Consider the following 13,858-nt stretch of genomic DNA (forward strand, 5'->3'; position numbering starts at 1 on the left):
ACAGTCCTCCCCCATAGTCCTCCCCCAGACGCAGTCCTCCCCCCAGAAGCACAGTCCTCCCCCAGACGCACAACGCTCCCCCCAGACGCACAATCCTCCCCAACGCATAGTGCTCCCCTCGACGCAGTCCTCCCCCAGATGCACAGTCCTCCCCCTAGACACAGTCCTCCCCCAGACGCAGAGTCCTCCCCCAGACGCACAGTCCTCCCCCTAGATGCACAGTCCTCCCCCAGACGCGGTCCTCCCCCCACAGTCCTCCCCCAGACACGCAGTCCTCCCCCAGACGCAGTCCTCCCCCAGACACACAGTTCTCCCCTCCAGATGCACAGTCCCCCCTCAGACATACCGTCCTCCCCAAGACGCACAGTTCCCCCCAGAAGCACAGTCCTCCCCCAGACACACAACGCTCCCCCCAGACGCACAGTCCTCCCCGACGCACAGTGCTCCCCTCGACGCAGTCCTCCCCCTAGATGCAGAGTCCTCCCCCCAGATGCACAGTCCTCCCCCAGACGCACAGTCCCCCCTCTCCAGCCCTCAGGGAGCTACAGAACACTCCTTTAGGAAGCTTTGTAGAGGAAGAAACTTGACAATAACGAACTAAATTATTAAATAACAGAAAATAAAAATCAAAGTAGACGAGAGACTCGTAAGGAAAAAAAAACTCAAAGGTAACTCCCAAGGGGTGGGCGCTGGGCCTGCACCCACGTGGGAGGCCCAGGAGCAGCTCCAGCTCCGCGCTCTGGACTGGCCAGCCACAGCCGCTGCCGCCATCTGGGGAGGGAACCCGCGGACGGAAGACCTCGCTTCTTCTTTCTTTCTGTAACTCTGCTTTTTGAATAAACAAATATTTAAAAAAAAAAAAAAAAAAAAAAAACCTGGCATGGTACTGGCATAGAGACCCACGGAATGGAATGAGAGCCCAGAAATAAACCTTTGATGCCTGCTCCAATGATGCCCAACAAGTAGACACAACAGAAGGGGACAAGGCTGGGGAAAGTGGAAGTGTACACACTGAAGAATGGAGAAGAGCCGGTGCGCGGCTCACTAGGCTAATCCTCCGCCTGTGGCACCGGCACCCCAGGTTCTAGTCCCAGTCGGGGCGCCGGATTCTGTCCCGGTTGCTCCTCTTCCAGGCCAGCTCTCTGCTGTGGCCAGGGAGTGCAGTGGAGGATGGCCCAAGTGCTTGGGCCCTGCACCCGCATGGGAGACCAGGGGCAAGCTCCTGGCTTCAGATCGGCACAGCTCCAGCAGTTGCAGCCATTTGGAGAGTGAACCAACTGAGGAAAGACCTTTCTCTCTCTCACACTGTCTGTAACTCTGTCAAATAAATAAATAAATAAATCTAAAAAAAAAAAAAAAAAAAAAAGACTATAGGGGCCGGCACTGTGGCACAGTGGGTAAAGCCACCACCTAGAGTACCAGCATCCCAGTAGAAGATGGCCCAAGTCCTCGGACCCCTGCACGTAAGTGGGAGACCCAGAAGCTCCTGGCTTTGGATAAGCGCAGCTGTGGCCGCTGCAGCCATCTGGGGAGTAAACAAGTGGATGGAAGACCTCTCTCCCCCCCCACCTCTCTCTGCCTCTCTCTGTCTTCAAATAAATAAATAAATCTTAAAAAAAAAAAAAAAAAGACTTTATGCAGAGTTAGAAAAAGAGAAGGGCAGACGGGGAGAGATCTTCCCTCTGTTGGTTCACCCCACCTGGCCACAAAGGCTGGTGCTAGGCCAGGCCGCAGCCACGAGCTTCATCAGGGTCTCCTGAGGGGATGCAGGGCCCAAGCACTTGGGTCATGCTCCCTACTTTCCCAGGGACATTGGCAGGGAGCTGGATCCAAAGTGGAGCAGCCGGAACAGGAACTGGTGCCCACAGGGGATGCTGGCATCACAGGCAGCAGCGTCACCCATTAGCCCAAAAACCACTTTTTTCTGTTGTCAATTATCCACACTCAGGCATCCTGCCACAGCAGTGTGACGGCCCAGGACCAGAGCCTGGCCCGTGGAGGGGTCTTTGTCCCTCCTATGTGCAGTCACTCTCACCAATCAGGTCTCAAACAGCACCTACCAGTGAGCGTTCACCCACCACCCCACACCCAGCAGCGCACAGACGCCCTCTGCCTGTCCCTGCCTGCCACCCCCTCTCTGCTGCACTTCTCACCGTCTGGCCTACTGTCCACTCACCTTGTGTTCACTGCCCAGCTCTGTGTGGGGTCTGGCACACAGTACATCCTCCACAAACATTTACTGAATAAACTTAAAAAGGGGTAGGGCAATGTATGGGATAGGAGAACACGCGTATCTGACAAAGGCAAACGCCCAGGCGATGTAAGGAACTCAGTAAGCAGCAACGATGACAGAAGAAACATCTTCACTTACAAATGGGCAAGGCTGGGCTCGGTGTTGTGGTGCAGTGAGTCAAGCTGCTGCCTGCGGCACTGGCATCCCACATGGGTGCCTGTTCATATCCTGGCCTTACCACTTGCAATCCAGCTCCCTGCTGTGGCCTGGGAAAGCAGTGGAAGATGCCCCAGGTACTTGGGCCCCTGCACCCACATGGGAGACCCAGAAGCAGCTCCTGGCTCCTGGCTTCAGTCTGGCTCAGCTCTGGCTGTTGCAGCCATTAGGTGAGTGAATCAACGGATGGAAGATCTCTCCTTCCTCTTTCTCTCTAACTCTGCCTTTCAATAAATAATAAATCTTTAAAAAAAGAAAGCAAAGGCGGGGGCGGGGCAAGGCCAGGCACTTCGCCCAGCGGGTAAGATGCCTGTGGCCCTCACCTGCTCAGTTCCCGCTGCACGCCGACTCCAGCTTCCTGCTCACACACCTGGAAGGCGGCAGTCATGGCTCGAGTGGCCAAGTCTCAGCCACCTGTGGGAGACCTGGGCTGAGTTCCTGGATCTCAGCTTTGGCCTTGTCCCAGTCTTAGCCACTGTGGGCATTTGCGGAGTGAAGCAGCAGATGGGAATATTCTTTCTGTGTCCCTCAAATAATAAATGAATATACTTTCAATGGGCAAAGGAGTTGGATAGATTTCTCTGAAGAAAGCGTGCAGCAGCCAGGAAGCCTATCAAAGATGCTCAACACCACTTTATCAAGGAAACGCAAGTCAAAACCCCGAGTCCGCGAGGACAGTCTCTGTCGGAAACAAGCACAAACTCTGACGAGGGAGGAGGAGAAAGGAGCTCCTGGACCCTGCTGCTGGCAACGTAAAACGTGTGACCGCTTGACAGAAACAGTGGGTGGCCCCCAATCACCACGCCCCAGCAGTCGCACTTCTGACGCTGCTCAGACACCCCAGCCCACACGGCCGAGCCCGGGCTCCAGGCCTGGCCCTGCTCGGACACCCCAGCCCACACGGCCGAGCCCGGGCCCCAGGCCTGGCCCTGCTCGGACACCCCAGCCCACACGGCCGAGCCCGGGCCCCAGGCCTGGCCCTGCTCGGACACCCCAGCCCACACGGCCGAGCCCGGGCCCCAGGCCTGGCCCTGCTCGGACACCCCCAGCCCACACGGCCGAGCCCGGGCCCCAGGCCTGGCCCTGCTCGGACACCCCCAGCCCACACGGCCGAGCCCGGGCCCCAGGCCTGGCCCTGCTCGGACACCCCCAGCCCACACGGCCGAGCCCGGGCCCCAGGCCTGGCCCTGCTCGGACACCCCAGCCCACACGGCCGAGCCCGGGCCCCAGGCCTGGCCCTGCTCGGACACCCCAGCCCACACGGCCGAGCCCGGGCTCCAGGCCTGGCCCTGCTCGGACTCCAGCTTTCTGCTGATGCGCACCATGGGAGGCAGCAGCTGATGGCTCAAGTCACTGGGTCCCTGGTACCCGCGTGGGACACCTGGATGGAGTTCCAGGCTCCAAGCTTTGACTTGGCTGTTGTAGGCATTTGGAGAGTGAACCAGAAGATGGAAGGTCTTTGTCTCTTTGCCCTTCAAATAAACTGGAAAGTAATTACAAATCTGAAAAAACCTCAGAATTCTGAACGGGTTTTTGCACTCCTGTAGTCACAGCAGCACCGCGCACAACAGCTGAAACAATGGAAGCAACCAAGTGTGCATCAGTGAACGAACGGAAGAGCAGGATGTGTCCAACCGTATGATGGGCTGTCACTCGGCTTTGAAGAGGAAGGGGATTGTCACACAGATATGACACGAACGAACCCTGCAGGAAATTACACCAAGTGAGGGGCCGGTGCTGAGGCACAGCGGGTTGACGCCCTGGCCTGAAGCGCCGGCATCCCATATGGGCGCCAGTTCGAGTCCCGGCTGCTCCTCTTCCAATCCAGCTCGCTGCTGTGGCCTGGGGAAGCAGTAGAAGATGGCCCAAGTCCTTGGGCCCCTGTACCCATGTGGGAGACCCGGAAGAAGCTCCTGGCTCCTGATCGGTGCAGCTCCGGCCGTTGCGGCCACCTGGGGAGTGAACCAGCGGATGGAAGACCTCTCCCTCTGTCTCTGCCTCTCTCTCTAACTCTGCCTGTCAAATAATAAATAAAATAAATCTTTAAAAAAAACTACACCAAGTGAGACAGGCCAATCATAAAAGAGAAAAACCATTTGACTGCACTGACGCAGGATGGAGGTGATGAGGGGCTGGGAGGAACGGGGGCCGCTGCTAAACAAAGGGCCACCACACAGGATGTGGTTCGAGTCCCAGCTCGCTCTGCTCCGACACAGCCCCTTGCTCATCAGCTGCGCTCGATGGTGTCCAAGCCCACGCGGGAGGCCTGGATGGAGTTCCCGGCTCCTGGCACTGGCCTGGCCAAGCCTCGCTGATGCGCCATCTGGGGGGGTGGGGGGAACCAGCATAGATTGCTCTCTCTCTGCCTTTCAAATATATAAATAAAAACTGTGGCGAGTAAATTCACAGCAAGTGTTTATCACAATAAAGAGGAAGCTACCCCTAGAGCTGGAATTCTAAGGAGATCAATACACAGGCAGAACTTGACCAAGTCCACCAAGAGAAAAGACACAAGGAGCACACAGGCGGGGGCTCAGAACCCGGAAACGCGTCTGACGCACACACGACGTTCAGAATGGAGGCGGCCGTGCTGGCCTTCTGTGTTGAAGCCCAAGAACTTTCAGATACTCACACCTCTCGGGTGACGGCAGCCCCTCCGAGGCACCAGCCACCCAGGTTTTGCGGGCGGCTGCTCTCACCCCTTCTCCACGCACATCAGGAAGGCACACAGCCTGCCCAGCCCCTCTGCTGGCAGTGGACAGCGGGCTGTCCCCTCAGGCCCTGCTACCTTCTGCAAAGTGCTCACTTCTCACGCTCCTCCGTGGCTGCCACCGTGGCCGGTGAGGCGCCCGTGTTACGAGGACACTGCTGTGGCCTCTGTGGACACGTCCTGCTGGGCACACACAGGTGTCTTCCCTCAGGGCCTTTCGGCCCTAGTCCCACAGCTGTGAGTCACCCTGATCACAGCCCACCAGTGGGTGCTCCTCAACCCCAGCTGTGGTCAGTCTGCCCAAGGTCAGCCACCGTCTAACTAACCTCGTGCTTGTTGGCTACTTAGGCAGCCTTTCTCCGCGTAGGAAAATTACTTGAGAAAGAGAGTGCATGAGCGCTCCCACCTGCCGGCTCACTCCCCAAACACCCGCGTGGCTGGGGGCAGCTGAGCCTGGGCACTCTCCCAGCAGAGGCCGACTCGCAGTGCCCAGCCTCCTGCGCACGTGAACAGCCGGGGCCCCGCCCCCCCCCCCCCACCTGTGCTCCTCACCTGCTCCTTTGCTGCAGACTTCTGGAGGCCTGCACAAGAATGAGGCTGAAACGGGAGCAGACTGATAGCAGCTGTGTCGCCCAAAACTCCCGGAGCTGCCCAGCTGCAGGGCCGTGGGATGGCCAGGAAGCCACTGCTGACAGCAGAGGCTCTAGGGCTCCAGGCTCCGCTCAGGAACGGCCTGGAGGTTCCCTTGCCGGCAAAACCAAGGGACAGCATCGCCCACCTCCCAGCACCAGCGCGGGGCTGTCTGGTGACACGTGAGCAACACCAGCAGAGCCGGCCCCGGGCATGAGGCTGCACCCGGCACCCCAAAAGAACGGTCAAAGGACTGGCGACGGACCAACAGAGGCCGCCAGGGCCAGATCCCACGGCTCTGCCCTCTGCAGGGCTCCCTGGGCTACCCGAGCGCGCCGGCGGACGACGCAGGAAGTGGCCATCAGAAGGCTATGAGCAGAGTATTTAGGAAAAGAACCACCTACTGTTCTCCGCGCCCTAGGTTCGCAGAGCCCGAGGGGTGGGTGCTGCCGGGGCGGGAACCGCAGCCTCTCACACACTCTTGGGGTACAGCGGCCCTGTGCAGAACTGGCAAACCCAGCCCGCAAGCCCAAACTAGACCGCCCCGGGGCAGACGCGTCGGCGCCGACGGCCCCTCCTGCCCCGGGAGTCCAGCCGCCCAGCCGCAGAACGGAGGGCGGGGCGCGACCGAGCTAGCAGCGCTTTCCTCCCGCGGTGTGGGGAGCAGCTGGGCGTAGCAGAGCGGCTGCGCGCTCGTGTACAATGGCAGAGTGCCCGGGTTCGAGCCCAGCCCCGGGGTCTCCTATTGCAGGACTGAAGGCAGTGGCGCGGATCTCAGGGGCTAAGGTCTGCCCGCCATGCGGGAAAGCTGGACCCTGGTCCCCAACGCCAGCCCTGCCCACAGAGGGAGGGAGCGAGTGGCTGGGGGCGCTCTCACTCACTCTCAAGTGAATCACAAAGGAATTTTTTTTTTTTAGATAATTACATTTCGCTCTTGGGCGACGAACGATGAATCCTTTAAAATGGTGGGAGGGGTCGGGGACTAAGCAGCGGATGCAGCCGGCCGGGAGCGCACCCTCCCCCGCAACCCGCTTAAGGGTACACGCCTGGACGGGGGCGGGTGCCGGTGGGCGGGGCCTGCGCGCGTCACGCCGCGGCGGGGCGGGGCCTCGGCCGCGCGCCGTGACGCACAGTGACGCGCCGGCGCCGCAGCGGGTACGGACTAGGGCGGGCGGCAGGGACGGCGCCCCCTGCGGCCGGGCTGCGGGCTGCGGGTGGGGCGGGGTGGGGCCGCGGCGCGGGCAGCAGCGCCCCCCGGCCGGCGGGCCCCGCAGGCCGCCCCCGCAGGCCGCCGCGGCCCCATGCTGCTGCCCCTGGCCTGCCTGCACGGCCGCGTCGCGCAGTGCCTGACCTCGCTCCTGGTGCTTGCAGAGCCGCGGACCAAGCCCCGGCGCGGCGCCAGGGTGCGCGGCGCGGCGCCTCCCAGCGCTGAGGCCGCCCCCGCCGCGCCGCCCGCGAAGATGGCCGCGGAGCTGTACGCCCCCGCCGGCGCCGCGGCTGCCGCCACCGACCTGGCCAACAGCAACGCCGCCAGCGCCGCGGCCAGCGCCGCGGCGGGCAGGAAGGCCGGCCCGCGCTGCCCGCCCAGCGCGCCGCCCCCGGCCCCGCCGCCGCCCGCCCCCGCGCCGCCCGCGCCCAACAACAACAACTTGGAGAGCCCCCACTGGCAGTCCTTCCACCCGACGCTGCGCGAGAGGTGAGCCCGGCCGGCGCCCCTCCCCGGCCCCGCGCGCGGCGCCCGGCCGCGGACCAAGCCCGTGTGCCTCTGCCCCTGCAGGAACGCGCTCATGTTCAACAACGAGCTCATGGCCGACGTCCACTTCATCGTGGGGCCGCTGGGGGCGGCCAGGAGGGTGCCTGCCCACAAGGTCGGTAGCGGCCCGGCCCCGCCCCGGCTCCCCGGGCCCCCGCACTGCGCACGCAGCTGCGGCTCACGCGCCTGTCTCGCCCGCAGTACGTGCTGGCCGTCGGCAGCTCCGTCTTCTATGCCATGTTCTACGGGGACCTGGCGGAAGTCAAGTCGGAGATCCACATCCCGGACGTGGAGCCCGCCGCCTTCCTCATCCTGCTCAAGTAAGGCGGCCCCGCGGGGGGGGGGGGGGGGGGCGGGGTCCGCGGGGTCCCCGGCCCGGCCCGACCGCGTCCCTGCGCCTCTAGGTACTTGTACAGCGACGAGATCGAGCTCGAGGCCGACACGGTGCTGGCCACGCTGTACGCCGCCAAGAAGTACATTGTCCCCGCGCTGGCCAAGGCCTGCGTCACCTTTCTGGAGACGAGTCTGGAAGCCAAGAACGCCTGCGTCCTGCTGTCCCAGAGCCGGCTGTTTGAGGAGCCTGAGCTGACCCAGCGCTGCTGGGAGGTCATCGACGCGCAGGCCGAGATGGCCCTGCGCTCCGAGGGCTTCTGCGAGATCGACCGGCAGACGCTGGAGGTCGTGGTCAGCCGGGAGGCCCTCAACACCAAGGAGGCCGTGGTGTTCCAGGCCGTCCTGGGCTGGGCTGAGGCCGAGTGCAAGAGGCAGGGCCTGCCCGCGACCCCCCTCAACAAGAGGCACGTGCTGGGGCGCGTCCTCTACCTGGTCCGCATCCCAACCATGACCCTGGAGGAGTTTGCCAACGGCGCCGCCCAGTCGGACATCCTGACGCTGGAGGAGACCCACGACATCTTCCTGTGGTACACGGCGGCCAACAAGCCCCTCCTGGACTTCCCCTTGGCCAAACGGAAGGGCCTCACCCCCCAGAGGTGCCACCGCTTCCAGTCCTCAGCCTACCGCAGCAACCAGTGGCGGTACCGCGGACGCTGCGACAGCATCCAGTTTGCTGTGGACAGGCGGGTGTTCATCGCCGGGCTGGGCCTGTACGGGTCCAGCTCGGGGAAGGCCGAGTACAGCGTCAAAATCGAACTCAAGCGGCTGGGCATGGTCCTGGCTCAGAACCTGACCAAGTTTGTGTCTGATGGGTCCAGCAACACCTTCTCGGTCTGGTTCGAGCACCCAGTCCAAGTTGAACAGGACACCTTCTACACGGCCAGCGCTGTGCTGGACGGGAGCGAGCTCAGCTACTTTGGACAGGAGGGGATGACGGAGGTGCAGTGTGGGAAGGTGACCTTCCAGTTCCAGTGCTCCTCAGACAGCACCAATGGGACTGGGGTCCAGGGCGGGCAGATCCCTGAGCTCATCTTCTACGCCTGAGCTGCTGTGAGGGGCCCCTCCTGCCAGCAGGGGGCGGGGGCGGGGGCGAGACCCCACTGGCTGCCCGCGGACACCATTAAAGGCTTCACTCACTTTGCGTCACCCCCACTCTGAGACGGAACCTTGCTACAAAGCTAGAGCCCAGCTACCGGTCTGAGGTGTCTCCTGGTGGCTGGGGTGCGTGTCTCAGCCAGAGGGCAGATCTGGGACCCAGGGCAGGCCCCAGGTCCCTCCCCCGCACCTGTGCCTCCTGCTTTGGAGAGCGCCTTCACCCCTCCCACCCAGTCGGATTCTGAGCGGTCCCAAGCTTAAGGTGAGACCTTCCCTTCTAAATCAGTGAAGTCACGGTTCACCTACGTGAGTGGGTTTTCTTAATAAAGGTTTCATAAGACGATGGGCACGTGTAGATAAATTACTAACAGGAATTGTGATCTGCATGTTCTTCTCCTAAAGATCTGAGGAGACGAGAGCCCCTGCCTGCGGTGGGCATGTGGGTAGCAGTTAGGACCCCGTGCGGGGCACACACGACCCCTGTCCCAGACCCAGCAGGTGGTGGCTGGAGTACCAGGATCCCTGCCACCCACTCGGGAGGCCTGGGTGGAGCGCCCGGCTGCTCTGCCAGGAGGTGTGGCAGGCACTTGGGGAGCTCTCAACACCACCCGCCCACAGGATGGGCTGTGGCCCCAGCGCCACGATTCCCAGTCTGCACCTGCATGTCCTGTGTAGAGGACAGTGGGCCTGCTGATGGTGTACTGGCCGGAAACCCTACCCTGCTGAGCGCCGGCAGCTTTGGGGAGACATTTCCTACTGGAGGCTCCCACGCCTAAGAGCCCCAGGCGGCCCGCCCACAGCCCAGAGGCCTACCTATGGCAGGTGCGTTGATGCACAGCTCTCGGGCCAGCAGGAGAAACGTCTTCCCCAGCACATAGACGTTCACCTGTGGGGAGAACACAGCCAGAAATGCATTGGGTCCAAGGAAAGGCCTGCGTTCTGTCCTCACAGAGCCGCCCCCCGCCCCCCAGGTCACACAGGGCCCCGCCGCCTTCAGGCAGCTGCCTGGCCTCGGCTGTGCTGCTGCACTGCGGTTGTGTCCGCTTGGAGAACGGCCTGGAAGGTACTGGCCGGGGCACAGTCCCTATGACACCATCTAAGTGTCAGTCACAGGCCTGCTGTGCCCACACACACTGCACCCGCCACAGCGGGCCCAGCTGCCTCGGCCTCAGGGCCTGAGCCTCTCTGCTGGGACCCCACCGTTCCTCAGTGACCGCCTGCTGCTGCCACAATGGCCAGTCTGCCACGGAGCCTGCTGTCCGGCCTCCCAGCAGGCAGGTGGTGGGAGGCTGCTTCAGAGTGGGGTCTGGCAGTTTGGAGGTGCACGGCTGGAAGCCCAGGTTCCTCAAGGCCCCCCGGAGACCCCCACAGCCAGGATGCCGCAGCCTCAAGCCTGAGACCCTCTGGCCTTTCCAAAGAACTCCCCAAATCCTGCCCAACCTGTGCGCCCTGGGACAAGGCCCCTGTCCTGTCTTGATGCCGAGGTGGCAGACGCAGGTGCCTGAGACACAGGGATCAGGAGGCCTAAGGGGTGGGACCGGGAGGGCAGGTGCCTGCGCCTGCCTCTGTGCAGGGCTGCTGGCTCGGCGGTCTTCCGAGGAATTCCTGGGAGCCGGGGCTTCCTCGTGCATGTGGGGGTGTGAAGTTGAGTGCCCTGATGTGGAGCCTAGCGCTGAGGTGGATGAAAGGAGAATCCAAGACCAGTCTCCTCTGACCTTAACCTTCTACACGTTCCCCCAAAACATTTGGCCTTTGCCAGTGGCAAGGCCCTGGGCCAGGTTCTTGCGATGTGGGCGTGTTCCACCCCCGCCACATTCTGTGGCCCCTCCAGGGAGGGGCCGGCCTTGGCAGTGGGCAGTGCCTCGCATCCACTCAGATTGTTCCGGGCTCTTGCTGGCCAGCACAAGACCCTGGCCTCGTGCCTTGGTTCAGCGCCAGGCGAGCAGCAGTGTCCACTTACTAGCCTCCTTCTGTCTTGACAGCCTGGTTGGTTTTCCATTCCCAAAGGTGCGAGGCGAGGAACTGTGCCCACCCCTCCCTCAGGATGGGGAGCAAGCTGCTTCCAGCAGCTGCCCCAGCCTGGGAAGTTACCAGGCTGGAAATGGGGTCACATGGCCCAGAACTCCACATGGCACATTTGAAACGTGGGCTAACTGGATTATCACAATTCCAATAGGTTATTTTTAGCTTGACCACAAACTATTTCAGCAATAGCTGCTGAGAGAAGCCATTTATACGGACAGCTGGCGGGACAAAAATACGAGGCAGCACCGATCCCGGCACAAGTCCATGCTGGCTGCTGCAGGAGGCCCTCCGAGCCCTGAGCCCGCTGCAGGCCCTGGCGGGCACCCAGATCAGCCTCTCCTTCTGGCTGTGGATTCCGTGGGAATCTTCGCACTGCGGTCACTGTTGCTTCCAGGGACGACCACTCTCTTCTGGAGTCCTCAGTAGAGTGGCCACGGCTTGGGACGAGGGACCCAGGACCTAGTGCGGTCACTGGAACACAGTGCCCTCAGTCCCCCATGTGTCCCACGTGCACGGGGACCCTTGTCTTGCCGCTACATTCAGCTGTTTGGAAATGAGAGACGCAACAGAAAGCGCTCTCTGGCGCCTAGAAAGCAAGTCTCTAAGCAGGTTCCAAACAGAACCGTCTTCTACGTCTGAAACGCGTACATTGTCAGTGCAGTGTTTTGTTCTAGAGTCTTCCTTGCCTAGACAAAAGCCCGCGTGGGTCTCTACCAAGGGTACGTGACCCTGCTGGCAGCTGCCCTTCCGAGCCACGCGGAGACCCTCTCCCGCCCTCCTGCTCTTAGGGCCAGGAGCGCAGAGCGGTCTGCAGGGTACGTGCAGGGCGCAGGTGCCCGGGCACCGCCAGGCCAGGAGACTCAGGAAGGAAACCGGCCTACCTGAAGCAGGTCGCTGAGGTCAAGCAGCATGTCTGCAGCAGGAGTCAAGGAGCACCCAGCAGGCAGCTGCAGCCTCGTCTACCGGCCCTCAGCCCGGCACCGTCACCAGCAAGGCAGAGGCCTGACCAGCGCCATGCCCAGGGCAGGGGCCGCAGTGGGGATGGGCAGCTACGCAGGGAGGCTTCGAGAGAGCAGCCCCACATGCACACCTGCCCGCCGAGGTGTCTGCTGCCTGACAGCACACACAGCTGAGCACTGCAGCTACACCTGGGACAGCACCCACAGACACGGGGCAGCGCCCACGGACACGGGGCAGGGCCCACAGACACAGGGCAGCGCCCACAGACGTGGGGCAGGGCCCATGGACGCAGGGCAGGGCCCACACAGAGCAGCGCCCACAGATGCAGGGCAGCGCCCACAGACACGGGGCAGGGCCCACAGAGAGCAGCACCCACAGATGCGGGACAGGGCCCAGGGACACAGGGCAGCACCCACAGAGAGCAGCACCCACAGACACGGGGCAGGGCCCACAGACATGGGGCAGGGCCCACAGATGCGAGGCAGCACCCACAGACGTGGGGCAGGGCCCACAGAGAGCAGCACCCACAGACGCAGGGCAGGGCCCAGGAACACAGGGCAGCACCCACAGACGCGGGGCCACCCTCTGGGGCAAGGTGGGCACCTGGCAGCAGTGCAGAAGTCAGCTGTGCCTGGGAGAAATGAGGTCCCCAGGCCAGGGCTCCAGAGCTGCAGGCGGCCAAGCCAGGAGCCCTGAGGCCTTGAGGAAACGCACGAGCTTCATCACACAGCGGCCACAGCCAGGGCCGGCTCCTCGGGGACAGGAATAACCACCACGAGGAAAGAGGAGGAAAGACAGCAAAGAAAGCGAACAGGCAACAACCAACCTTCAGGACGGGAATCAGAGACGCCAGAAAAGAACCATAGTGAAAAAGAACAAAGCCCAAAGGCTCCGTGATGTCTCACTCCAACCAAATGACATCCTGGAAAAGACGGATCAGGCCCGTGGCTGCCAGGATCGGAGGGAAAGAGGGAAGAGCAGGCGTGCAGGGGCCTCTCCAAACAGTGAGGCTGCGTGGGGACAACACGCCCGCCACACACACAGAACGCGCAACCCCAGACACGGCCCACCAGCTGCACACGCGTCGCACTGCTGCTGCCACCGCGCGGGGGAGATGGGCAGACAGGAGTGCTGAGCCTCCGTGCTTCTCCTACAGACCTGCATCCTCTCTGAACGTCAGCCACCTTTAAAGGATAATGAGGGCCAACAACACGGTCAGCCTTTGGGACAGAAGCTTCCGCAACAGCAGAGGACAGCGAGTGCTGAGCAGAGCCGGCCTGCACCGGACTCCAGAAACAGGCAGAGCGACTCCACAGCGCCACACAGCTCCCACGAGGAGAGGGCTGGAAGGCTCTCGCACAAGGGGCATGGAAAAAAGACGTTGATTTTGGTGCAAAGAATTCTGGAATCCGTGTGTGACAGAGCGCGAAAGCATTCACAGAAAATGGGGATTATGAAAAAACCTAGTGGGTGAAGCCTCCACCTCAGTGCCCGCATTCTACAGGGGCGCCGGTTCAAGTCCCAGCTGCTCTGCTTCTGAACCAGTTCTCTGCTATGGTCCAGTGAAGCAGTGGAACATGGCTCAATGCTTCCGCCCCTGCACCCATGTGGGAGACCCAGAAGAAGCTCCTGGCTCAGGATCAGCTCAGCTCCGGCCGTTGTGGCCATCTGGGGAGTGAACCAGAGGATGGAAAAACCTCTCTCTCTGCCTCTGCCTCTCTGTAATTCTGCCTTTCAAATAAATAAATCTGTAAGAAAACAAGGAGGAAGGAAGGGAGGGAGGGAGGGAGGGAGGAAGAACAAAGGAACTAGGCATAGATTTCAATTGTTTTGGCAACAAAAT

At 62.0% G+C, this 13,858-nt stretch overlaps 2 protein-coding genes across 7 annotated transcripts in view; one reads left to right on the top strand and one right to left on the bottom strand.

The window, feature by feature from the left end:
• The window catches only part of BRF1 (BRF1 general transcription factor IIIB subunit), a 60,706-nt gene that overhangs the window by 22,502 nt on the left and 24,346 nt on the right, over positions 1–13,858 (bottom strand). For 4 of the 6 annotated variants that reach the window (XM_089322496.1, XM_051839909.3, XM_051839913.3 and 1 more), the window contains exons 4-5: positions 11,937–11,968; positions 9,844–9,916 (exon numbers count right to left, since the gene is read on the bottom strand). In XM_089322496.1, coding sequence (XP_089178622.1) covers positions 9,844–9,916; positions 11,937–11,968 — 105 coding nt within the window. Of the gene's footprint in view, positions 1–5,711; positions 6,399–9,843; positions 9,917–11,936; positions 11,969–13,858 lie in introns of those variants that run through there. The other 2 variants (XM_089322497.1, XM_051839912.3) reach the window with 2 other exon arrangements.
• Positions 6,883–9,373, top strand: BTBD6 (BTB domain containing 6). Its single transcript, XM_089322500.1, has 4 exons — positions 6,883–7,485; positions 7,567–7,657; positions 7,744–7,862; positions 7,947–9,373. The coding sequence occupies exons 1-4, from the start codon at positions 7,091–7,093 to the stop codon at positions 8,977–8,979; spliced, it is 1,638 nt and encodes a 545-aa protein (XP_089178626.1). The 5' UTR covers positions 6,883–7,090; the 3' UTR covers positions 8,980–9,373.

The sequence above is a fragment of the Oryctolagus cuniculus genome, chromosome 20 (genome assembly GCF_051225735.1).
Source record: "Oryctolagus cuniculus isolate XC-2025 breed Fujian yellow rabbit chromosome 20, ASM5122573v1, whole genome shotgun sequence".
Taxonomy (NCBI): Eukaryota; Metazoa; Chordata; class Mammalia; order Lagomorpha; family Leporidae; genus Oryctolagus; species Oryctolagus cuniculus.

Bases quoted from the DNA above. Each gene is read 5' to 3' on its own strand.
- BTBD6 (XM_089322500.1), top strand. From the start codon at position 7,091: ATGCTGCTGCCCCTGGCCTGCCTGCACGGCCGCGTCGCGCAGTGCCTG. The intron at 7,658-7,743 runs GTCGGTAGCGGC...TCTCGCCCGCAG, and splicing joins GGAGGGTGCCTGCCCACAAG to TACGTGCTGGCCGTCGGCAG. The intron at 7,863-7,946 runs GTAAGGCGGCCC...CTGCGCCTCTAG, and splicing joins GCCTTCCTCATCCTGCTCAA to GTACTTGTACAGCGACGAGA.